At 40.9% G+C, this 23,335-nt stretch overlaps 5 protein-coding genes across 5 annotated transcripts; 2 read left to right on the top strand and 3 right to left on the bottom strand.

The window, feature by feature from the left end:
* The first annotated feature begins 38 nt into the window (after positions 1–38).
* LOC135677650 (very-long-chain aldehyde decarbonylase GL1-8-like) lies at positions 39–4,166 on the top strand. The gene is made up of 7 exons (XM_065190021.1): positions 39–112; positions 956–1,093; positions 2,208–2,353; positions 2,608–2,727; positions 2,793–3,005; positions 3,085–3,165; positions 3,968–4,166. Exons 1-7 carry the CDS (start codon positions 83–85, stop codon positions 4,032–4,034), a joined length of 795 nt encoding a protein of 264 aa, XP_065046093.1. The 5' UTR covers positions 39–82; the 3' UTR covers positions 4,035–4,166.
* A 5,053-nt stretch (positions 4,167–9,219) lies between these two features.
* On the top strand, positions 9,220–10,849 carry LOC135677651 (AT-hook motif nuclear-localized protein 20-like). The gene has a single exon (XM_065190023.1). The coding sequence runs from the start codon at positions 9,922–9,924 to the stop codon at positions 10,783–10,785; it is 864 nt and encodes a 287-aa protein (XP_065046095.1). The 5' UTR covers positions 9,220–9,921; the 3' UTR covers positions 10,786–10,849.
* Positions 10,850–15,395: 4,546 nt separating this feature from the next.
* LOC135677652 (laccase-4-like) lies at positions 15,396–17,791 on the bottom strand. The gene is made up of 6 exons (XM_065190024.1): positions 17,653–17,791; positions 17,392–17,543; positions 17,068–17,312; positions 16,857–16,985; positions 15,806–16,774; positions 15,396–15,709 (listed from the first exon to the last, which is right to left on the bottom strand). Exons 1-6 carry the CDS (start codon positions 17,764–17,766, stop codon positions 15,579–15,581), a joined length of 1,740 nt encoding a protein of 579 aa, XP_065046096.1. The 5' UTR covers positions 17,767–17,791; the 3' UTR covers positions 15,396–15,578.
* An 895-nt stretch (positions 17,792–18,686) lies between these two features.
* On the bottom strand, positions 18,687–19,826 carry LOC135677653 (elicitor-responsive protein 1-like). The gene is made up of 5 exons (XM_065190025.1): positions 19,725–19,826; positions 19,561–19,626; positions 19,260–19,404; positions 19,036–19,171; positions 18,687–18,952 (listed from the first exon to the last, which is right to left on the bottom strand). The coding sequence occupies exons 1-5, from the start codon at positions 19,789–19,791 to the stop codon at positions 18,938–18,940; spliced, it is 429 nt and encodes a 142-aa protein (XP_065046097.1). The 5' UTR covers positions 19,792–19,826; the 3' UTR covers positions 18,687–18,937.
* A 961-nt stretch (positions 19,827–20,787) lies between these two features.
* On the bottom strand, positions 20,788–21,679 carry LOC135675394 (elicitor-responsive protein 1-like). The gene is made up of 5 exons (XM_065185546.1): positions 21,613–21,679; positions 21,453–21,518; positions 21,232–21,376; positions 21,014–21,149; positions 20,788–20,847 (listed from the first exon to the last, which is right to left on the bottom strand). The coding sequence occupies exons 1-5, from the start codon at positions 21,677–21,679 to the stop codon at positions 20,788–20,790; spliced, it is 474 nt and encodes a 157-aa protein (XP_065041618.1).
* Between the last annotated feature and the right edge of the window lie 1,656 nt (positions 21,680–23,335).

Genomic DNA, 23,335 nt, shown 5'->3' on the forward strand with positions numbered 1-23,335 from the left:
ACGACCGGCGTCAGACTGTCCCATATATGGGTGGAACCGACCGAGTTTTCCTCCTCCACCTTCCCTCGCTCGTCCCCGATCGATGGCGCCTCCTCTGGAATCCTGTTGGCTGGTACTCTCTCTCTCTCTTTCTCTCTCTGCTTCTTTCCATTGTTGTGCTTCGGACCCGTTGAGGAATGGAAATCGACGGATTCGATCCTGACATACCACGCGGAGTTCTTTAGGTAGTGCGTCGTGGTTCCTTCGTGTAACAAACACTATTCGATCGGAAGTGCTTGAGCGGCGAGTGACATTCCGATCGAGACACCACCGAGTCGAATGGTGATCACACTCGCACGAGGGTTGATTCTTGCGCAGCATGGATGGTTGAGGAACCATCAAGTTTTCCTTTTTCCCGTTTATACCCTTCTTGCTTCTGGTTCGGGAGTTGCAAGCTTCCACCTGCTTTATGCTTTCGAGTTCTCGTAGTTCAGATTTCGATCACCTTTAGTTTTCCTTGTGGGGTCAAGCAGGATATGGTTTGTCTGTCGCGGAAAGGTTTCCCTGATTGAAGCTTATGTGGGACTTTTGGTTTTTCCAAGATTTTCCTTATGAGGTGTTGATAGGGAGTTCAAACTTCAAATGTTATTGGCATAGTATTTATTGGCTCGCTTTACAATCAATTATTGGGAAATTGAGAATGGGACAGTTCGAGGGATGAGAATTCTTGATTGGTTACTACGACCAGCATGATTGACATTAGACTTCGTGGTAGTGAGCAAGTTACACTGTCATCCTTCAGACATTGGCTGCCTAGCTTGTAAGAACATAGGTGCGGCCTTTGTGATTCAAAGACTTTTTTTTTTCACTCTAGGCATTAATAACAATCAAGAACCTTTGGCTTGTTTCGTGTGCCTAAATTACTGCATTTTAACTTTGATGATTTGTACCTTACTATGTTTGTCATTCTATGCAGTATCTTATTACTCATTTCAGTGAGTTCCAATTGGCAACTATCGGCAGTTTTTTAATTCATGAAAGCGTGTTTTTCTTGTCTGGATTCCCATCCATATTCTTGGAGAGATCAGGGCTCTTCAGCAAATACAAAATTCAGGTTTGGTCAGCCTAAATTGCAGAGATCTACTTTTTTTCTAAATTTTCTAATATTGACAGCCATTGCTTCCTATCTGTCCTTTATTTCTGAAAGGCACTATTTTCTACTGTAAAATTCAAACATTGGACAAGAAAGCAGTAGGATCATGCTCAATTTTCCATGCAATATGAAAATGGAAATTGCTGTTAACTTGGTTTTTTTTTTTTTTTTTTTTCTGTTTTCTATGTTTTCTTGTATTTATCTGTTTCATTAAGTTCATTGTTTATATTTCTGTTTTAAAGGGCAAAACATTAGTACAATTCCAAGATTCACTCACTCACTCATTCATTCTTTTTTTCTTTTCTTTTCTTTTTGAATTTGATTGTAGCTATGGAATAACAGTAGATGGGCTTAGAACCATTATTGACTATTAACACATCACTTTGTGCTAATTGCTTCAGTTTTAAAGAATGTGGATTGCAAGGAACTATTACCTTCTCTTTGTTTGTCATCTATTTAATTTACGACTTCCACGTTTATTCACTAAACTATTTTTATTTAAATTTCCATGAACAGATTATTCACTTATTTGTTTCTGTGTTTGACTTGTCCTAGCGACCTATGGTCATCAACATGTGAAGAAGTGTTTGCCTATTGTTTGATTGGCTGTACCGTAAAATCTTTAGTCTTTGCCTTTTTTTCTTTATTGTTTTACTATAGAACTTTCTTAAGTTGTGCCTCTTTACTTTATTGATTGTACTATAAAACTTTCTTAACATGTGCCACTTGTGGTTTCATGTTACAAGGAGATATTGTGCTTATGCAATAGTATCCACCTAAAAGACAATTTTCTATGATAAGCACGCTCGGAATCTTAATTGCTTTATTTAGGATGTCTTCCTTCCATCTCATATTACTCTTTGCAAGCCATTTACACTATTGTGTAGAACCTTCAGAAGCATGAATTCACTTTTTTCTCAATTGTGTTTAGCTTACAAGTAACATCCACATTCAGCATCAAGCAATTACTCAACTTATTTCTTGGTTAAGGATGACTTTCTTTCCCTTGAGTAGTAGTCATTTCCTTATTGCTTGAATGCTACATCTTAAAGAGACGTGTATATTACTTTTGCAGAAAAAGAGCAACACTGCAGAAGCACACAAGAAATGTGTTTTGCGTCTAATCATGTACCATGTCTGTGTCAACTTACCAGTTATGCTCATCTCTTATCCTGCGTTCAGATACATGGGTCTGAGAAGCAGTCTTCCATTGCCAAATTGGTAATTTGCTTCTTGCTTTGTAGAATGCTTTGGAAAAAGAATTGTATGTTAGAGCCACACTGTATTTTAGCTTAATGCGTTTATATAAGCTTTTGATGCTCTGACAAGACCATCAAAGAATGAAAAATGGGATCTAAAAAGTGCTGATGCAAACTGAACCTTGAATTGATGGGGGGGTATGACATATAGTTTGGCTAGATTACAATTTCTTAGCTGATATTTTCGTTTTTTTTTTCTTCTTATTTTCCTTATAGGACTGTCATCGTCTCTCAAATACTGTTTTACTTCATCTTGGAGGATTTTGTGTTTTACTGGGGGCACAGGATACTGCATACCAAATGGCTATACAAGCATGTTCACAGTATCCATCATGAGTAAGCGGAATGACCTCTGTCAATATCCATTCATGAGTTTTCTCTTACCATTGTTCCATATGCAGATATGCTACACCATTTGGACTGACTTCTGAGTATGCCCATCCTGCTGAAATCTTATTCCTCGGCTTTGCCACAATTGTGGGTCCAGCTCTAACCGGCCCTCACCTATTTACACTGTGGTTATGGATGGCATTGAGAGTCTTGGAGACGGTTGAGGTTCACAGTGGATACCATTTCCCATGGAGCCCATCAAACTTCTTCCCTTTATATGGAGGGTGAGTTACATTGTATTAAGTGCGCTTGATCCTTCTGTATTACATGAGTTAATTTATTGACACCCGATCGCTTTTGCAGTTCTGAATTCCATGACTACCATCATCGTATTCTTTTCACCAAGTCAGGGAATTATTCATCAACTTTTGTTTACATGGACTGGTTAGTAATAATAGCTTTTTCCTGTATACATACATGTTCAATTATATAGTTACAGAGGCAAACTGGTCAAGCTGAATTATCACTCAATTAAAGCAAATGCGTCCATGGAGTACCTGTCTCCAAGTCCTTCTATCCATAGAACAAGGATTTCTGGTTATATTTACGTAGAACTACTAGCTCATTCATTTTCCTCTCGAACAGAACTTTGTTTCCCACAAAATCCATTAATTAGAAGATAAATAATTCAAGCACAACAACCGTGATATTTCATTACTTTGTTAATTACTGGATTTGACTATTCTCAGTAAGATGAGATCTAGAAGCTCCCCAACATAAAATGCAAATAACTAACTCATGTTTGTGAACTTTTTATTCTGCCTATGATGGCATCTGCCTACCTGTATTATCATATAGACCTGCAAAGGAGGACTTGATAATCCTGATTCCTTTATGTTAGAAAATGCCAAGCACTGAAATACCACTAGTTGGAGTATTTATAGACATGTCTAAGATGCTAGCAGTAAGGTGTTTGTTTTTTATTTATTTTGTTGATAAACTAAACCTTCTGGGAAATCAGAGAAGGATGCTCTTGGCTTGTTCTTCGTGTTATGCTCTGAGAAAATGGCTACAAGATCCTTGTTATCAGAACAAACACCATTTAAGTTGTTCCTCTCCTTTCAGATATTGTAATTCACTTGAATTGGGGCATTGGGACATATTTGAACATGCCTTTCCAATAGTATCACATCTTTGATATCGGAATCAACCATCCTTATCCATATTTTTCTTTGTTATTTGTCAGGTTGTTCGGCACTGATAAAGGTTATCGAAAGCTGAAGGTCGAGGAGATAGAAGGAAAGGATTACTAAGCTAAGTTTTCGGCATATATCATTTCCGATAAGCATATCTGATGGAATCATCTGAGATGTGGTGTCCACTAATCATGTTTGGTTTTACAGAGATGATTTTTAAAGTGTAACAAGTGTTGTAAAACCTCACTAAAGACCATATGTTAGTCTTATGCACATTCTCCAGTTAAAAGGGATAGAAGTTTCTAATGGGTATACCTTCTTTGATCACTGGATTTCAGTGATCAAAGAATTCAAATGTACTTTGAATTCCGTTCATTTTGATTCGACATGTAATAAGAAAAGATCAATTGAAGATTGGTTGCCAAGTTTTTCTCTTTTGGTGATCTTAATCAATTATTATAAGATCCATATTGAATGATCTGAAGCTGTAGGTTGGAACCTCACATTCTTTCTGAGTACCATTTGGAGACAATAGGTATCCAAAACTCACATTCATATTCTGTCTGCACTGTGATCATTTTTTCTCTGAACAATAGATTTTCGATATCTTTTGCCCGTAAAATTGTGTGCTTCTGTGGATGATACAGATGTACACACACAGATGTGGTGCAGAACAACCTTGAAGCAGTGTGACAAGGGTTAATCACAAAGACTTGCTCTTCCATGTAAGTTTGATCTCATGTCTGCAAAATGCATCTAGTAAGACTTTGTATAGGAGAATCTGATTGAAAGATTCTTGTTATGATGTGCATATCTATAAGAGTCGAAATGTATCTCAATCTTATAAGTTGAGACAACTCTAATGTACTAGAATAATCAGTCGAGTTAAAACAAGCTTATAAGTTGGCCTGCAGATAGTCTCAAAATGCACTAAGAATTTGAGATCAGGAGTTTTAAGGTCTAACCACTCTCCGCATATATATTGCATAAAGAATCATATAACTTGAGACCAACTCTATGTACTAGCAAGTAGAATGGGTTTGAGTGGTTTGCACTTGAGACGACTCTATCTTTTCAATTGTGTAAAGAATTTGAGTGGTTTACCATGAGAGTGGTTTGCACTTGCAGCCCATATGCGGTTGCTTATGGTAATGGTTTGGCTTATTTTGTTTTGCTTAATTCATTACAGTATTTTATCATGGTGAGATTGTGATTTTTTTTTTTTGTTTACTTGAATTGTTTGTTCGCTCAGATATCAAAGACTCCATGTAGTATTTACACGAAGTCGTGGTAGAACTCACGTCTATGATTATGTTGCTCATGAGGGTTTTTAATACGAGATGAAACAACACTCGCATTGCTCTACCATAAAACATGAGGGCATCGAAGCCACATCGCTATAAAGGTGAGCTCGAGAATTTTTTGTTCTACATGGAATAGTACTTCCGAGATACGAAACTCGATTCTAAAAAAACCAAAGTTGCAATAATAATCATGTATATGAATGGGGATATAAAATTTTGATAGTAAATACATTGAGCATTAATTGAATTCATAAGTTTGCACGTAAAGCCTATGAGAACTTACCAACATGCTTGACACCCGGTGAGTAATCATTTGCAAACTTGCAATTGTTTGTTTGTCTTCTAAAGTCTTTCCTTTTTCCTTCGTCTCTTTTCTCTCTTGCATACCAAGTGTTTGTTGGATTACTTATAAAACTATCCTCTTTATGAGACGTCAAGACTTGTCTATCACGTAACTAATCGGTTTACTCTTTTATAGGTCCTTTGAGACTTAAGCGAGGTTACAACTAGGTTGATCATTTACGGACAAATAACACAATAGGCAATTCTAAGTAAGTCCATAATATTTTGGTATTATAGCTTTTAAATGGGCACTCCCTCACCATGTGTTATCCTCCACACAAAAAATATTCAACTGAGTCGATAAGTGTTTCTGTAAGTACAATTGTCCTTACCAAATCAATGACATTCTTTTGATATAGTTTTTAAATATGTTTTATATATTTGGTCTAAAGTAAATTTGGTTAGGCAGGAGGGAAATTAATGAGGTACAAATATAAAATAATTCACCCACAATTATGAAAGCATATAAGAAGTTTTCACCATGTTATTGCACCAATTGCGTTTAGAAAAGACTAAGCAATCGATATCATTACTCGGCTTTTAATGGATGTTTGATCTAAATATTTGATTCATATTTTGGGTCACTAATAAATTTGGGTTTAAATGACTTGAAGAAATATTATCACTCTTCCCTTGCGATTTAGCAGCAAGTGCTTTCTTTCTTTTGTTCTTCATACGTTTGTGGCATCGGAAATCGTGCACTCGCACTGTTAGTTGTGTGGAAAGACCGGAAGACGGTGGCATGGATGCATGCATGTCACGGTCTGAATTGGCATGGCAGATGCCAATGATCCGACGAGGAGTGACGTGAATGAAATGAATGCCTCGGAACTCTGTCTATGTCGCCTTGTGCCACCCTTACCATCGCTTTCCCGAACCTGCACAGGAGAGAGAGAGAGAGAGAGCGGGGGGCACACAAATCTTGTGCATCTCGGGTCCTCTCTCCCACTGTATCTCCGTTCCCAAACATGCTCCGTTCATCTGCAAATGAACGGAGCATACTGCACTCGAATCGATCATGCAATTGTGAATCATTCTATCGTTAATAAAAAAAAAAGGGTTATCGATATAACTTTGGCTCAATAAATTTTCCATCAATAAATTTGTCACTACTTTTTACTAGCCTCAAACCATTATGGAGATAGAAAAAATTATATTGTTAATTGGCTGTCCAATCATACTAGGGTTAATAAACTTTATGATCTTTGGAGGAATTCATTGCCCCCATACTTCGATCTTTTAACTTTGGTTGGTTAATTCGATCGGTTCATTTATGATCAACGAGTACGATGGTTCTAATATGATCTTTCACGTATTTTATGTGCACCTAACAATTGCATTATTGAAATGCAACACAAAAGCTCCATTCTATTCAGAAAAAAATGTTTGGATCTATTGAAGTTAGGAGTGAGATCCACTACAACCAGAATAGACCTCAATCCATCCAACAATTCAAAACCATTCAATTATATTGGATTTATTAATGAACCATAAAAGATGTCTTATTTTTAATTAAAAAATATATGCATATATATCTTGTTACGTGAAAAATGATGTAACGAACATGTCAATACCACATACCCAACCCGTTAGCTTTACGAGGTCGACACGTTAGCTTCACATGGATGCTATGACTAAGCCACATAATCGATATGTAAATCTCCATGGTTGACACCTCGACTACACATTGACTCCAACTCAGCATCGTGTGGACACCCCATGGGACAAAACCATGCTCCATCGTTGCCACATGTGAAAATGCTACGCAATCTTAAGTAACGCAAACTAGTGACAATTACAATCAAATTTCATTCCCCCTCGATCGCACAAATTGTATAATAGACGAGCATAACGATTTTGAATACTTTAAATGTTTACTATAAAGGAGACTCATAAGTACATCTCAAAAAAATAGAATTTATATATCTGACTTATCCAACAATCTACTGACTTGAGCATCAAAGGTATTATTAGAAATAATACAATTTGTAGGTATTATTAGAAATAATACTCCCGGGCCGTTGCGCCGGGAGTGAAGCTTTTCTGCGGTGCTGAGAGATGTGATCCCGCCCTGGTACCTGCACACAGGTCGGGTCGGAAGCTCGGCCCGACCCCTCCGACGATCAAGTCAGATGATGTGGAAGGGAGTTTTTTAGTAAAGAAGTCCCTCCCCCTTCGTTTAGAACTCGGGGGTATTTATAGGGCAGTTTAGTGTTACCTGATGTGCCTGCTTGCAGGAGGCAGGATCGTACCTCTGATGGCATCTGACATTGCCATTGACCTTACGTGGAGAACCGAACTGCCGCAGGGTATGGGCGAGCTTCGGTCGTCGTCCTCCTCTGCCTCGGCCAAGCGCGCGGGATCAGACAACGATGAAGTCGTTGTCTGAGAGTGGATAACGTCAGCGCATGTCGAGTCAACATTATTGCCCTCCTTCTTGGGCAGAGTGACACTCAGGTGAGGCCGACGTCGTGACACGTCATGTCGCCATTATTACCCCTATCAGTTCTAATATGATCTTTCACGTATTTTATATGCACGTAACAATTGCATTATTGAAATGCAACACAAAAGCTCCATTCTATTGAGAAAAAAATATTTGGATCTATTGAAGTTAGGAGTGAGATCCACTACAACCAGAATAGACCTCATTCCATCCAACAATTTAAAACCATTCAATTATATTGGATTTATTATTGAACCATAAAAGATGTCTTATTTTTAATTAAAAAAATATGCATATATATCTTGTTACGTGAAAAATGATGTGACGGACATGTCAATGCCACATACCCAACCCGTTAGCTTTACGAGGTCGACACATTAGCTTCACATGGATGCTATGACTAAGCCACATATTCGATATGTAAATCCCCATGGTCGACACCTCAACTACACATTGACTCCAACTCAACATCGTGTGGACACCCCATGGGACAAAACCATGCTTGATCATTGCCACATGTGAAAATGCTAAGCAATTTTAAGTTTAATGCAAACTAGCGACAATTACGATCAAATTCCATGTCCCCTCAATAGCACAAATTGCATAATAGACGAGCATAACGATTTTGAATACTTTAAATGTTTACTATAAAGGAGACTCATAGGTACATCTCAAAAAAATAAAATTTATATATTTGACTTATCCAATAATCTAGTGACTTGAGCATCAAAGAGGTACTTGTGAAGAAATTCATATTGAGATTGGCTTGTAAAAAGGAATCATGTTGACTCTAAATTAGTTTTCAACTCGAACAAAAAAAAAAACTAACCTTACACCTATAAAATTCAAAAACTTACACACTAATCATATCGAACTCTTTTTGAAATTGTATGATTAAGTATATAAACAAAGTAACAATCAATACAATACTAATGATATATTAATGCTTCTGTCCTGTACATGATTGATTTATGAATGCTCCTGCACACGACTGTCCCACAATAACAATCAGTAGCCATCTCAGTCCTGCTTGTGTTGATAATAGAAAGATAGAGATGTGGGAGACACAACATGGAGAGAAGATATAAAGGCATTGATAATAATAATAATAATATATATTGAATAAGGATGGATGTGTGTCAGCAAAACCTACCGATAGCCGGTAGGATATGGAAATAAAGTTCGGAAGGGACCTGGATAAATTTAAATAGTAAAATTAATCAGGTACTTATTTTTATATTTATGACTTTGTCATTGATGCCTGAGATGGCCAGTTCTGCAAGTCGTCACGTACAGGAGGCAGATTCCCATGTTATGGATGAATGAGAGGTTCACCGTAAGATTTCATTTCCTATATTTAGGTGATCAACCCGCTTTAACGATCGTGAAGAAGACAACGAGCCAATGATGGGGTGTGGGAACACGCACCGGGTGCTCGGGGTTTAAGAAACCGCGATTGAGGATTTTGTCGTGGACTAGCAGTCTCAGTGGAGGAAAGAGAAATCTCGCTCTACCGCGACCTTTGCGGTGGAGAGAGAGAGAGAGAGTGGATGACCAAAGCTATCAGGGCAATCAGTATGCCAATATAGCTGGAAAAGGAGAGGCAAGGGAAGCAGGTAGAGGAAGATGATGAGGAGAGGGATATGGGATAGAGAAGATGATAGCTTTTGATAAGCGGCAGGTCGCAGCGGAGATGGGGCTATCCTGTACTTAAGATAGTGCCCATTAAATGAGCAAGAGGAGTACCTCTAGTTGATTGTGGTATATCTGAGCTGCCTTTCCGCAGTTTAGTGGATCGTTTCCTCTCCCTTTGGCAGTGCAGGTGGTACAGTCTACTCTTCTCTTCTCCTTGCAAGTTGACTCATACCTGACGGAAGAGCTGGCGAGCCAGTGGTGGAGTGAAGCTACGGCAATGGAAGGGGTCGACCATCGGGTCACACCTGCGAGCTCGAACCCTCCCTTTCATCTCTGCAACCCGAACAGCTCCGACGACCACCACAACCACCGTTTACGTAGAAGAGACCGAGAGCCCAAGAACGCCGCCACCGCCGCCAACAGCAGCGGCAGCAACCCCCAACCCTACGAAGACGACGACGGCAATGTCAAGGTACACCATGGAGCCACAGCGAGCGACACCACCGGCCAACGCCACCGAGGCCGGCCGCCTGGGTCCAAGAACAAGCCGAAGCCGCCTATCATCATTACGAGGGAGAGCCCCAGTGCGCTCCGCTCCCACGTGCTCGAGATCGCGAGCGGGGCGGACATCATGGACGCCGTGGCCACCTTCGCCCGCCGGAGGCAGCGCGGTGTCTGCATCATGAGCGGCACCGGGGTGGTCGCCAACGTCACGCTTCGCCAGCCGGGTGCGCAGCGCGGGGTTATCAACCTCCACGACCGCTTCGAAATCCTCTCTCTCTCCGGGGCGTTCTTTCCGGCGCCATCCCCACCCGGGGCAACCGGGCTCACGCTCTACGTAGCCGGCGGCCAAGGGCAGGTGGTTGGCGGGGATGTGGTGGGAGAATTGGTCGCATCAGGGACCGTGATGGTGATCGCAGCCACATTTTCGAATGCAACATACGAGTTATTGCCCCTGGTGGAGGAAGAAGAGCCGTCCACGGCGGCGGGCCAGTGGCAGCAGAGCCCTAGAGGCAATGGAGGCGCGTCGATGCCACAGAACAATCTGCCGCCAAGTGTTTTGCCTCATGGTGAGATTTGCCACGAGGTTTTCGGCGCTTGGGCATCTGCTGCACCTCCAAGGCCACCACCATCCTACTAAGCATCTTCTCTTCATCTATATATGAATAAAGTTTTGACTTCACTGAGTGCTTCTTGTTCACCTCCGTGTCACTGTTATTGCATGTTCCTCTTCTGTTAGGGGTTGCAGGATGATAATTTTCGTTAAGATAACAAATATTCAGTTTCATGGTTTATCCCTGAACACTTTCTATCTTTTATATCATTACTCCTTTCCCCAATACAAACAAATACACCTTCGAAGATCTCAATTAAACACGATCGGAAGTCAAAACCCAGCCAATACCAAAGTTGGAGGATCATTTTGTTAGAAATGAAAGCTGGGGCTGATAGCAATAGTATTATCTATAAGCTTCCGCATGATCTTGATCGTGTTTTGGTCTCTGTTGGTGCATTGAATTTGCTAAACTTATTGTTTCAGTTTCAGGTCTAATTTAAGGTAATTGCGCTATTTGGGAATGCAATCCTTAGCTTCAAAGCAATCTGCATGATTTCTATGGGCAAAGCATAACTAGCAAAGAATTATTTTAACTTCTTTGGTTGCATCAACCCTGTCAATTTCTGTACTATGACTTACTGCAGTTCTACCACAACCGGATCTGGAATTTGATCCTTTTTTATTTCATATGCAAGTAGACAAGAAGATTATTCTGATTATTTACTCATTATTGACTTTGCACCACAAGTTGTTTTAGGTTGCTAATCTCCTTGTATTATGATCTTTGGCTTAGAACTTCCCTACTCGTTTAACAGTTCACTCTAGATAGTAAATCTTACCAACTGGTATCGGGTTAACTTCTTACATGTAGAGGATCCACATTTATGAAATGAAATGGTGGCTTGGGTTCTCAAAAATTTTAGCTTTTGAGCACTTTAAAGTCTAAACGATTGATGCAGACTTAATGTTTGATTAGATCCTCAAACCTCCATTATAACTACGAGACTGATCCGAGTGCAAAGAGAGCAATCAATTCTGAGGAATATTATTTACTATGAAATTAACATTCCCATCTCTTGCATCACATTTTCAGATCAATGCTATAAATGCAGTTTTAAAATGTTTTATTTCATATTTGCCTTAGTTGAATTAGTTCAAAAGAAGAAACAAGTCCTGCCTGGTAATCTCTAGAAGTTGGACAGATTATTTGTTCTCCCTAGAGACCAAATGGATTTCATCAAACAAAAAGGTTTATCCAGCTCAGGAAGATTATGCTTTGCAGGTTAGAGTTGACCCTAGTCAAATTTGACATGTTTTAGCAAGTCCTACATTACGTTCCAATGATTATAATGAGAATTATAAGTACTAGCAGTAAGCATATTACAGAGTTAACATAATATTTGCATCAATGATCAGTGTATGTTGAAAACCTCAAATACCTCACGAATTGTATCCTTTCAGATAATACCTCATAAACATCTAAAAAAAGAGACAACGATGTCGAAATAAAGTACATGAAATAGGCATGGTTCTCGACTCTTACCAGAGCAAAGAGCCATATATATTCCCATCAGTCTCCATGGGTTCTGACGAGTAATAGTGACTGCAATCAGCATGTCTTCAACGCTGCATCATTCAAGGAACGTCAAGAAATATGAAGTCACAAGCCAACATCTTTCTTCTTCAGAAATAAGTAAATACTGCATATGTCACTAAAGCTATTATAGGATAACAAAAGACGATAACCAAGCACCAAAATCACTAGAATTACTGACGAGGGTTTCAATCAACGCATGCACTGGATGAGAAACCCTAATGCTAGCCACCGAACCTGACACAGCACGACAGTGGCATCCATTATCCAAAATTTGTCACCATCTCCACCTAGTTCAAGCGCAGGACTTCCTCCGTAGCGTCGTTGCATAGAGAGAGTCGAGACCGGGCGAGTGGATTCGTCCGTTCTCGGCCGGAGCTCTGCGCTTGCTTTTGTAGCACGCCGCGGTAGGGGGTCTCTTCTTGGGCGATGCAGGGGCAGAGTTCAAGGGCAAGGTGCTCTCCTGGGAGAGAGGGCGAAGAGGGCCTCGAGATCGGGCGGGTGGAAGTACCCGTTCTTGGGCGGGGCTCTCCTCTTGCCGGACACCGCGGCAAGGACCTTCCTCTTGGGCGGCGGGGGGCAGCGAGTCCCCACCGGGATCCGACCCTCTTGCCGCTCCATTTTCATCGTCTTCATCCACCACTCTCTCTCTCTCTCTCTCTTGCAATCGAATGGAGGAGAAGGGCGAGAAGTTTTCAAACGAGGGTTAAGAGGGGAGGGCGTTTTATAGGGAAAGAAAAGAGAACGGCGTCGTGGCGTGCGATGGAAGCCAACCGAGTGGGAAACGAATCAACTCGGCGAAGCGAATAATGAAATGATAGGTCGGGCGGGAATTGGATCGGCAGGAAGGCGGGAAAATTACCGCTTAACTCGCGGTTTCTACTTGAAATCATACCAGGTTTAGAATGATCTCCGAGCCACGTGCTACCGCCCGTTGAGTCACCCTTCCCCCTCTTCTGGGACAGGGTGGGACTCTTGCCGTCCACTTAATGATCGGGTATGGGTAGAAAAGGGTGGAAAAAAGTTTCTGCTTGTTTAATGAAGTCATCTTACTTTCAGACATGGTGGGTGCCATGTCAGCGAAGCGGAGGAAGGCTCGAACCGGGAAGACAGGCGTGGGGCCCGTTGGTCGCTGAGGGATACGCTCGGTCGGTCGGTGTGGTCAGTGGGACGTTGGTGGGTTGTATCGTGTCGGCTGAGTGTTCTCCCGATAGATGACTAATTATTAGTTATCTTAGTATTTAATTTTTTATTTTAAAATATTATATTTACTCCTTTTATAATTAATTATGAAAGTAAAATATTTTGATTTATTTATCCTAACACCATCGATTTTACTAACAAAAATAAAAAATATATATATAAATAAAAAATAATTTTAACGTTTAAGTTAGTGACGGACGACGTCGATAGTGATGGACGACGTCATCGTTGGGAGCTGCGAGTGGCTGTTGTGGATGATCAGAGTGACAACAAAAAATGAAGACCGCTTGACAATTACATCAACGATGGATATGATGACTTACTTAACGTCGAATTTCGGGACCCATATTTTTCTGTCATTATAAGATACGTCCACCGAGAGCTCGATAACCACTCGCCTACTAGCTTTCCAAAGCTTCCCTCCCCGATCGATGGCAATCACGATAAATATAACCCCTCCGATGAGACCCCATCTCCCTTTTTTCATGTTTATATCGGAATTGATGTGATAGTGGGGGGAGCGATCCACCTAACGAGTCATCGACGAGGTGACCATCATCTTCATTATAGACACCACATTAGCCACCATCATCTGTGTCGACACCGACGCTTGTCAAGTGGTGAAAGAGCTATCGATATAAATGTCGACCGACCCTTTCGCTACTAGACATTTATGTCGACACTACAACGATCACCACCATCTGCGTCAGCACTAATGCAGTTTTTGAGCGGCATTACACTGCATTTGCATCGATGTTGACATAGTTGATGAGTGACACTACTCTATATTTACATCAGTGTCGATGTAGTTGTCAAGCAACAAAATAAATATTTTACATTAGTAAATCTTTTGTCGTTCAGCAACTATGTTGGTGTTGATGAAGATAGTGGTGGTTATTGAGGCATCTACAATGAAAATGGTGCTCATCTTGTCGTTGACCCATTGAGCATATCGTTTGACTCAAAGTCAAGGTCGTCGAAGCTCTTGCCACTCTCTTTGTTGTCATTTCAATTCCGACATTGACATGAAAAAGGGGGATGGGAGGCTTGTCGAAGGAGGAGTTCTATTCACCGTGGTTGTCATCGACTAAGAAGGGAAGCATTGGAAGGTTGGCAAGTGAGCGATTATCGAACTCCCAATAGACGTATCCGATGATGGTAAAAAAAATATGACGCTGAGTATGTTATCGTGCTCGTCATCGATATAGTTGCTGAGCAGCTCTCATCTCTCGTCATTCCTCTTCTCATCTACAATAGCTACCCGAGCCTTAGCAACGTCATTATTTATCATCATCGATATCATTCATCACCACCAACCGAAATATTAAAGTTATCTTTTTGACTTTTATTTTTCATGTATCGATAAAACTAACAATGTTAAAGTAAATGAACTTAGATATTTCAATTTCATAACTAATGGAATATCAATATATTTTTAAAAATATAAATATTAAAATATTAAAGATAATTATTTACAGCAATAATCCCCTGATAGAAGATAATATAAACACGTGAAAATGAGGCCAAATGCACCCGTCTATGGAATAAGAAGGATGTGCCCCATTAGTCGAGAACCAAGGACATGGATGGGCACATTGTACATACAGATCTCTACCAACCAACAGAGATCCGATGATTCATGCGATTTAGCGAAGCAATACCGGGACATAGAGAGACGAGACGACATAGCGAAACGAACCCAAATTAGAATGCCCTCTGAGCCCTAGAGACAACCAGAAGGGAACAAACAGGTTGGGTCCATCTCCTCAATTGTCAATCCAACAATGTGTCAAACGTCAAGAGTAATTGAATTTGTTGTTAGAAACAAATGTTATTATCTAATAAATTAGCCAAAGGTGAGATAAATTAACTTTTATTAATTGAATTAAGTGAAAAATATATGACGAATGAGGATCACCAAATCGCCATATTATTTATACAATATGAAACTGAGTCAACGATGGCCCCAGTCAACGAAGAAAACATTTCATCTTCTCACAAAAATGACAGCACAACAAAAAGAAATCATAAGATGTCGATCAAGAGCACCCAAGTTAGTCAAACGGCCGATCCGCCAAGATTAGCATTTGGGAAGATCCGACGGTGGTGGTGGCAGTGTCTGGTTCGGCAGTCTTCCATTCAAGACCAGCCATGCCATCCTCAACCCCCAACTCATGTGAGCCTCAATGTGACAGTGCATGAACCACACACCTGCAGGTGATTAGAAGCCAAAGCAATCAAGTGAGACACCGAACAATGTCGCGTACCAATTCGATCAAGAGAACATGCATTCTGGAAAACACAGACCTGGATTGTCGGCCAAGAATCTGATGGCCACCCAACCGCCGGCCGTAACGCCGATGGTGTTCCTCTCCACCGGATCCACCAGGTTAAACTTCGCGGGGTCGTTCACCGGATCGTAGTTGCCGAACCCTTGCCCGACGACGAAGAAGTTGTAGCCATGGAGGTGTAGCGGGTGGCTCTCCGCCCCTAGAATGCTGGTGTCCTGCATCACCAACTCGACGCTGGTGTTGAACGGAAGCACCACCAACTTGGTCCCATTGCTCACCATCGTGTTGTTCGGCGGAGCTCCGGTGTAGTTGAACGGCATCAGGGGGACGACAGGGAAGTCCGGGGTGTAGACGCCGCTGGACTTCCCGGTGAAGTGTGCCTGGAGGAGAGCCGTCGTGGGCGACACGAACGAGATGTTGTTGACGGCGGCGGCGAACATGGTGCCGTTGGGCCCTTGGCACGTCTGGTTCTTCGGGCACGGTCTCGTCCCGAGCCCAACCGTGAAGAAGAATCGTCGGTCCACGGTTTGCGGCACGTTCGCCGGAAACAGAGCTGTTGCCAGACTACGTAACTTGCCGGTGAAGTTTGCGGCGGAAGAAGTGTCATTGAATGCCGGAAGGGTCGGCTTGTAGAGCGGGAGGTTCTTGTCAAAGCCGGCGGCGGATGAACTGTAGGGCTTTCGGTACTCGAGCACGGCGGCGACCGTGGAGTTGTCGAACGTGCCGGATCCAGTGGCGTAAGGCCTGGCCATCATGAAGAAGGTGGCGCTGGGGTAAGTAGGCTTGGCATGGAGGAGGACGTTGGTCGTCTGGCCCGGTGATATCACGATAGTCTCGGCGTCGAAGGGCTTCACGTAGACGGCATCGACTTCGATGACGGTGACAGAATGGTTGGCGATACTGAAGAAGAGCTCGTCATTGACAGCAGCGTTGATCAGGCGCAGGAGGTACGTCTTTCCTGGCTTCACCTTGAGCTTGAATGTATCTGCAATGACGAAACGTCCACGTTGTCAGCACGCGCAACTCTTTGGACGCAGGCAAATCTCGGTTCGCCTTCGCAGCTGTACCTTTAGCCGAACAGTTGTACAGGGGGCCTGGGAGGCCATTGATCGTGTAGGCATCTGAAACATTAGGGCCGCCGCCTGTCTGAAGTGCCTGGCTGATGATGGCCTCTGTGTCAGCCTTCCACCACTCACCTGCATCCACAACAAGCCGCCGCCAAGTTTACATCAAAGTGAAGACAACGCCAACCGGTGCAACAATAGAAAAGGTCGGCACCGAAGATGATGGGGACTTCTTTGTAGGGTTTGGCGAACGGGTAGGGAACGCCATGCCTGGGGAGGATGATGATCGGGCCGTAGAGGGTGGCCCTCAGCCATGAAACGTGGGCGTGCCAGAAGAGGGTCCCTCTCTGTCCCACCACCGTGAAGTTGTAGACGTAGTTGTGCCCTGTCTGAATCGGGCACTGGGTCACGTACGCCGGCCCGTCCGCCCACCCGCTCCGCAGCTGCCGGACGCCATGCCTGTCCTCAAAGCATCAGCTGCCGTCCATTTCGCAACCCGGTGCCAACTACTAAACATGATCAAGGACACCATACGTACCAATGAATGGTGACGTTGTGCGGTACATGGTTGGACACCTTGACGACGACGCGGTCGCCTTCTCTGGCCACGATCCTCGGCCCCGGGAACTCCCCGTTGACGGTCAAGATGCTCTTTGTGGCGCAGAGCCTGCTCACATTTGCCATTCGTATCTGCAAACCAGGCTCTCATTAGTTCAACAACGATGGAAGTTCCACTGCAATGTGCGCATGCATCGGATTACACATCTAACTTTCAGGTAGGCAATGAAGAAGAACTCACGTCGAAGCTGTAGTGCCTGGTCGTGCCAGCATGCTCGGCTCGTGCATCATCTGGAAACGCAAACACAACCATGGATGACAAGAACAAGGCTCCCATGAGAACTGAGGAAGCCATCCCTGTATCTGTGGCGATACAAGAGAGAAATGGTAAGACTTATGGTTCCACGAGAAGTAGAGAGATGTATTTATATGTTTTATGACATGTTTGGTGAATGAGGTTAGCTTTAGATTGTAGGCAAAGGAGACACATACACCATTATCTTTGACACTGTTGGCCTTCTCCTTCGAACTACCACCATGAAAATTATCAGAAAAAGATTGACGGTATGTTCTCCATGCAAAAGTGTGATACAAGCATACAACCATCATTCTTAGATATCAAGCGATCACCCTCTACAGTCGACATGCATGTTGTCCTTTGATGTCCTTTCACTGCACAGATGGAGAGGAAATCTAAAATTGTAGGTGAATTGGGGGAGTAGGTAGTGAAGTTCTTCTTCTTCTCCTCCTGTTTCTCCTTTTTGTGCTTCCTTCTTTGTGTTCCAAAGAAAGAGAGGGATGTTTGACCCAATTCACTTCACAAAGGCATCCCAAGGTACAGATAATGGAATGGATGGTAGGTTTGAAGTTTGATTGAAAATTATATGCTAGCTAAAAGTGAATCATATTCATGAAAAGTCCACATAAAAGCAATTGTCATGCACTAAATGCATCCTTCATTTTTGCCTCCAATTCAAGCATCTCATAATGTTGACTCTCGGAGTCGGTATTGATGGAGAAAAAAAATCAGTTTTCCTTTTACTAAAATATGTTGAGAATAGAAGAAACAATATCTTAATATCCCAATTATTTGGGATCATCGACTTGGATTATTTCCTGTCTTAGTACTATTTTTGTTGATGGGTGGATCCCAAAATTGTCTGTATCGTATAATAATAATAAATAATAAAGCTTTTGTGATTTGATAAGATCATTGGACTCCCTAACTTTTGGAAAGAAAGACAAACACAAAAATGATGGAAGAAGAACTTGATCAAGATGAAAGACATCCATTAAATCAGATAGACATGCTGGTTTGATTTTGATTACAGAGTGCTAATTGCTTTTTACAGACAATAATCCAACTAATAGGTTAATAAACTATGAAGTTAACATCCCAGTTTTAGAGTGACAACAATCTACAGAAGAATCGTATGTTTCTACAAAGAATGATCCTAAGAACAACAACATAATCTACATCCCTAATCCAATAGGTCGCATCTCCATCGGCCCAAAGCCCTTCTGCTTCAATCTTCTTCCACCTATGGCAATGCAACAAAGCTTGTTCTTGTTAGCTCTGCATGTGTTTATTAGAGACACATCAAGAGTTTGGCATGCAGCTTACCCTCGTTCTAAACGTGACACCAACTCGTATCGCACCATGATAACGCTTATCTTCGAGGACAACCCTGTACTTGGTTGGTTGTAGTTCTGCAATCCCCTTCTCCATCCCCGAAGCAATCACTTCCCCCACATGAATCCTACATCAATTACAGAGCACCATCAGTTCGAGGGAATCGCGTTGAGGAGCTCGAGCTTATGTTGTTTCCCATGAAAGCAAAAACTTACGTTGCGTGTCCAATGAAGTCGTCAGCTGTGACGGTGTCATAGTCCATGATTCTGAGTGTGAGCTTGTGTTGAATGGGATTGTTGATTGCTGAGGAGTACACTGGGAACTTTAATGTCTGATTCCAGATAGGATTCCTTCCTTGATCTGCACCAACAATTAGAGAAGAAAGATGGTGATGACGATGAGGCAAAGTCTCTACCTCTGAGATCCATCAGAAATGACACACACGGAAAATTAACAGCTTGATGCCATCCATATATGTACATAATAATCTGCTCAGTTTGGGAGATCGGTGCTTACTTCGAGCAATTCTGCTCTTGCGCTCTTGATCCCTGTACTGAATCACCACATAAGGATCTATCTTCCCTGTGGAAATCAATCTCATGTCAATCACCGGATCGAGTTTGAAAGAGGAGGCAAAGGAAGTAGCTTGTGTTTGTGAAGTGCAGCCACCGATGACTCACCTATAACGTCAGCTCCTGCTAGTCCCTTGGCATCAACCAGCAACACCTCCAACTCTCCTTTGCTCATCCTCTCTCTGTTTGTATCTATGTTGGTCTGTTTGGTTTTGTGTCTCTCCTCCTCTTCCTCGGCGCATATATAGATCTTCTTTGGAAGAAGAAGGAGTCAAACGTTGATCCTGTCGTCGATGGAAACGCAGAAAGAGTACCAGCTGACCATTGCAACACGCATGGAGGTCTTCTCTTCAATTGCTGCTCTTATTTCAATATAATTTCAGATTGACAAGATTCCAACAACTCGTAACTCTCTAATCTGACTATAACCTTTTAATTAATTTGAAGTAAGTTTCAAAAGCGAATTCGAACTCCATCCTCAAGACTCAGCCTCCTGCTGAACTCTTCACGAAGACCAAGTCAACATATAGCAATGACAAGATCAATTATGCTGCTCAACTCTTTATGGAGACAAGCCAACGGATGGAAACGACAGGATCGAGCATTCACCAGGACGAAGGAGACGTCTCTGACCAATCGTAAATGATGATGACTCCTTATCATCATTTAGCACGTCAGTTCAACACCAATTCAATCGAAGAACATAAGTTTATAGATCAATCTCAAAAGTTGACTACATATCATGTAAGATATAATATTTAAAATACCAATCTAAGTCAAACTAATCATGGTTTATATATATATATAGCAAAATGAGGTTTGCTAATAGCAATCTTCTTGTTTTATTAATTCCATGATTTGTTGCTATTGAGAAAGGAGGTTTCTACCTACAAGAAAGATAGTAGGAGACTCTACTAGCATCATCACATGGCCATTTGACCAGAGGGCCGTCAGCACAAAGTAGTACTTTCTCCTGGCTCAGTGTCATGGTCAAAGTCAACATGCTGATGTACTGATGTCATCCATCTTTATCATGAACTCGCAACATCATACGTTCATTACACCTATAATATCATTGTTTGCAGGCAATCCAACAGAGAGGTTCACAAACTATATATTGCACAGTCTTGCATGCTTTAGATTAGGAAGCAGCTAAAGAAGAATCAAATCACTAGCTTGTTTCCAATCCTTCAACAAGTTTTCTTGGAAACTTGACAAAGATTAAAGCACCCTAAGAACAACAACAACGATCGCAATTTACGTATCAACATCCGCCAAAACCCTTCTGCTTCAATTTTCTTCCACCTACGGCAATACAACAAAGGTTGTTCTTGTTAGCTCTGCTTGTATTTAGAGATAGATAGTACGAAGAGTAACTCTTGCATGCTGCTGCTTACCTGTGTTGTAAACCTGACACCAACTTCTATCTCACCACAGTAACTCTCATCTTCAAGAACAACCCTGTACTTGGCTGGTTCTAGTTCTGCAAACCCCTCTTCCGTGCCCAAAGCAATCACATTTCCCAGATGAACCCTGCATTACAAGACACCGTCAGTTCAAGGTAGGAAGAAGAGTTGGATCCTTCGGTGTTTCCCATGACGGCAAAAAAGCTTACGTTGCCTGTCCAATGAAGTCATCTTCTGTGTAGGTGTCAGCGTCCATGATTCTGAGTATGAGCTTGTGTTGAATGGGATTGTCCACTGGTGAGGAGGACACCGGGAATGCGAATGTCTCATTCCATACGGGATCCCCACCTTGATCTGCACCACAAAAGACTCATGTTAGAGAGGAAATTGAGATTGCAAAGCCTCTTCTGCTGCAGAGAATCGTGCTTACCATGAGCAGTTCTGCTCTTAAGCTCATGATTGTTGTACTGAATCACCACATAAGGACTTATAATGCCTGTGACAATTGATCACACGTCAATCATCGTATCGAGTACTGAATCACCACAAAAGAAGAAGGTTGTGTTTCCGAAGTGCAGCCATTGACTCACCTACATAGTCAGCTCCTTTTAGTCCGGTGGCATCAACCAACAACACTTTCAGCTCTCCTGTGCTCATCCCTCTCTCTCTCTCTCTCTCTCTCTCTCTCTATATATATATATATATATGTTTGGGTGTTTGCGTGCGTATATCCTCTGTGGAAGAGACAGAGATCATGTCACAAACATACATGTTGAGTTGAGTAAAAATATTCAAAAAATCATAAAAATAATATCTAATATTTATATAAATATATCTAAATTATTTTATATTAATATTTTAATATAAAATAATAACATATCAATTTATTATGAACCTCACGCATCAAATAAATGAAAATATATATACAAGACATCTAAATGATATACATAAGTGTCAAGTAACAAAGGGAGGATGTGTTACTCTCCTAATAGTAGATGGGGTATCATCCCTCATATGTCTAAGGGAGGATGTGTTACTCCCAATAATAATATAGAAATTATTTAGTCTTTATTCTCGAAGGAAATCATATTAGTAATACTCATAATCATTTATTTATATTTATTCATTTGTTTATACATAGTCATATGTTAAAATACTATTGTTGGTGTATGAGATGCTTTGTTCAATCCGTTAAATATCATAAAATATATTAAATCTATTAATATAATATAATTTCATATTTAAATAAATTAATATGATCATATTCGATATCAAAATCTATAAATAAATAATATCTCAAAGTAAACACAACATGGATTTAATCTAAACACATTAAAGATTATTAAAATTAAAAATAAAACTTTCAATTAAAGAAAAACATACTTCTACTCAGAGTATCTTCGATCCTCGTTAGTCTCGCTTCCAAACTCTACGAGGAATAAGGAAGACATAATCACTTTAAATAGGGGGAGACGAGCCCTCTCCACAAAGGTAAGAAAATATTCTATTTTCATAATTATTATTATTTATTTTATTTAATATCCCTACTAAAATATCTTCTACAAAGATAGAAGCTTGAATATTTATTTCATAAATCATATCACAGATTATAAACCTAAAAATTAAATCGTGAAGAAAATTAAGGAATTTTTTTTATTTAGGAAAGAGGACAAAAATCCCACCGATTCCATCTATGGGAACATATGGACTGTTCATCAGTCCTACTCTCACAAGTCTTCAACCACTGAAACCTTTGTAGCTGGAAATAAATTTCCAATGTGGATTGGATTGAAATCCTTTTAGAAGACAAAAATCTTTTTTGTTATCCTTAATTTTTTTTATAATTTTAAAAACTTTATATATTTCATAACCCAATATATAAGATTTATATAATCACCCTAAAATACATTACGTTAATTATATTTAATATGTATTATTATTTTCTAAGAATTTTTTTCAAGAATTAATAGTTAATTTGATTTCTCCTTCTATAAATATTGAATACATTTCAAAAAGGTGAAGGTTGACCTCTTCGACCTATCTTACATTTTGACTTCTCCATACCATCCATGATCTAACTAAGGTTACTTTTGTTATATTAACTTGCACTTTAGGATTTTTTTTTTCCCTTTAGTTTTATCTCTTATCCAAATCAGAATCCAATAAAGACTTAAGGATTCAATTGCCATTCTGAATTTGACACTGCAAAGCCGTGCCTTGAGCAACTTTCTCTCTCTAAGTTTTAGGGATGTTTATTATGCAAATGTTAGCTATGAGTCAAAGTTGGCAGGCAATAATACTCCAATTCTGGTC

Source organism: Musa acuminata, chromosome BXJ1-6, assembly GCF_036884655.1.
Source record: "Musa acuminata AAA Group cultivar baxijiao chromosome BXJ1-6, Cavendish_Baxijiao_AAA, whole genome shotgun sequence".
In the NCBI taxonomy this organism is placed as follows: Eukaryota; Viridiplantae; Streptophyta; class Magnoliopsida; order Zingiberales; family Musaceae; genus Musa; species Musa acuminata.